The 1,624-nt window shown below is 45.9% G+C and overlaps 1 protein-coding gene across 1 annotated transcript in view; it reads right to left on the bottom strand.

Annotated features, from left to right (window-relative positions):
• Positions 1-1,624, bottom strand: part of srrt (serrate RNA effector molecule homolog (Arabidopsis)) — a 36,522-nt gene that overhangs the window by 6,746 nt on the left and 28,152 nt on the right. Inside the window, exon 15 of the mRNA XM_048620012.1 lies at positions 1,259-1,369. Coding sequence (XP_048475969.1) covers positions 1,259-1,369 — 111 coding nt within the window. The remainder of the gene's footprint in view (positions 1-1,258; positions 1,370-1,624) is intronic.

Raw genomic sequence — 1,624 nt, 5'->3', positions numbered from 1 at the left:
GGGGTTAGATACAGAGTAAAGCTCCCTCTACACTGTCCCCCATCAAACACTCCCGGGTAGGGACAGTACCATGTTAGACAGATAAACCTTTCACAAAAATGTGTATATTTTGTGCTTTCTTTCACAAACTCCTCTCGGGTAAAGATATTAAGAAAAACGAAAGCAGGCTGTGGGTTAAGATACAAATCAACGATGTTGTTGCAAATGATGAAACAAGGCTCAGTATTGCATGGTGACAACCAGCATCCTGACATGAGTTAGGTGCAGAGCTTGTAAGTGAGATTACACCGTCCTGTAAAACCTTCTCCTTCTAGCTTCACTCTACATTGGCCTCAGTAATCCTTGCAAACTCTCCCAATGAAAACAGTTGTTAAGATCCTACAGTATGCAGTTTTTCTTCTCCCCACCATCTCAATGCGAGCTGACTGTGACACAGATTGGTGAAAGCTGAGTGCAAACATTTTTACACCCCTCCCCCCACACCCCTTTCCCCCCGATCCTATCTCTCCAGAAGGTGCAAGAGGGTTTGACACAATTTATGGTTCGTGATGTACAACCAAAGGAAGCCAGATAGCTCAAAATGATTTGGTCCCTTTAACTTCTGCCTGTTTTCTTCTGAAGCAATCTTAAAATCTGTCACACACGAAAAAGTGATTAATAAACCAGACTTATGCACTGCAGCTTTCAGGTTCCAAATATCACTCAGCTGAAAGAGTATGAAAGGGTACGTGGAGTGACATTTCGCTGATCGCCTGGGGAGTATGGCCTGAGATGACTATATCCACACAGGGTTGTCACAGCAACACTGATGCCTCATCTACCCAATCAGGACAAAGAGAAAGCCCCAAGGTACAAAGCAACTCAAACACCATGATAAATTGGAAGGGATTGAAGGGACATATCTAAATGGATCATGCATTGTTACCCTGTCCCGACTTTCTTCAACCAGACTGTGGGAAGAATGTTGAATTTGTTCCCCCAGAGAACCATCGAACTAAACTGAAAGAGGAAGCTGGATGAACAAAGGAGGGAGTGGGAAAGGAACAGGAGGCTATGCTGAGAGGAAGAGGGGGGGAGCTGGGAGAAAGCTCATGCAGATCTGAAAGACCAGCACAGAGCCGATGGGCCGAAAGGCCTGTGTGTCATCTTGCTATAAATGTGAAGTAATTGTGCAGCCCAAATATACAGCAACAACAAGCCCAACTTCCTGCTAGTCAATCTGAGGGCAGTCAAGCTAATTCGGTTTTGGAGACCTTACCTGCAAATCCCATCACAGGGGGACGGGGCTGACCAAACCCAATCAAACCTTGGGGAGAATGGTGAGGATAACCCATAGCTGGGTTCAAACCTGCAAGACAAATACAACAGGCTGTTTCGTTCAAGCAAGCTACAGAGTATCCCCACCCAACATTCAAGATACACCCGAAATACAGGCTGAAACAGATAAGGGCAAAAGTGACAGCACAGTTAATGCTCAACGGCAATAGTAAAGCAAGCACTGCATCATCAATCACCTAACCCCGTGCTGTCCCTGTCCTGGGAGTGTTTAATAGGGACAATGTAACCCCGTGCTGTCCCTGTCCTGGGAGTGTTTAATAGGGACAATGTAACCCCGTGCTGTCCC

The sequence above is a fragment of the Rhincodon typus genome, chromosome 45, assembly GCF_021869965.1.
Source record: "Rhincodon typus isolate 14 chromosome 45, sRhiTyp1.1, whole genome shotgun sequence".
NCBI lineage: Eukaryota > Metazoa > Chordata > Chondrichthyes > Orectolobiformes > Rhincodontidae > Rhincodon > Rhincodon typus.
Note: the sequence above shows the minus strand (reverse complement) of the source record. Positions and strands in the feature narration are given on the sequence as shown.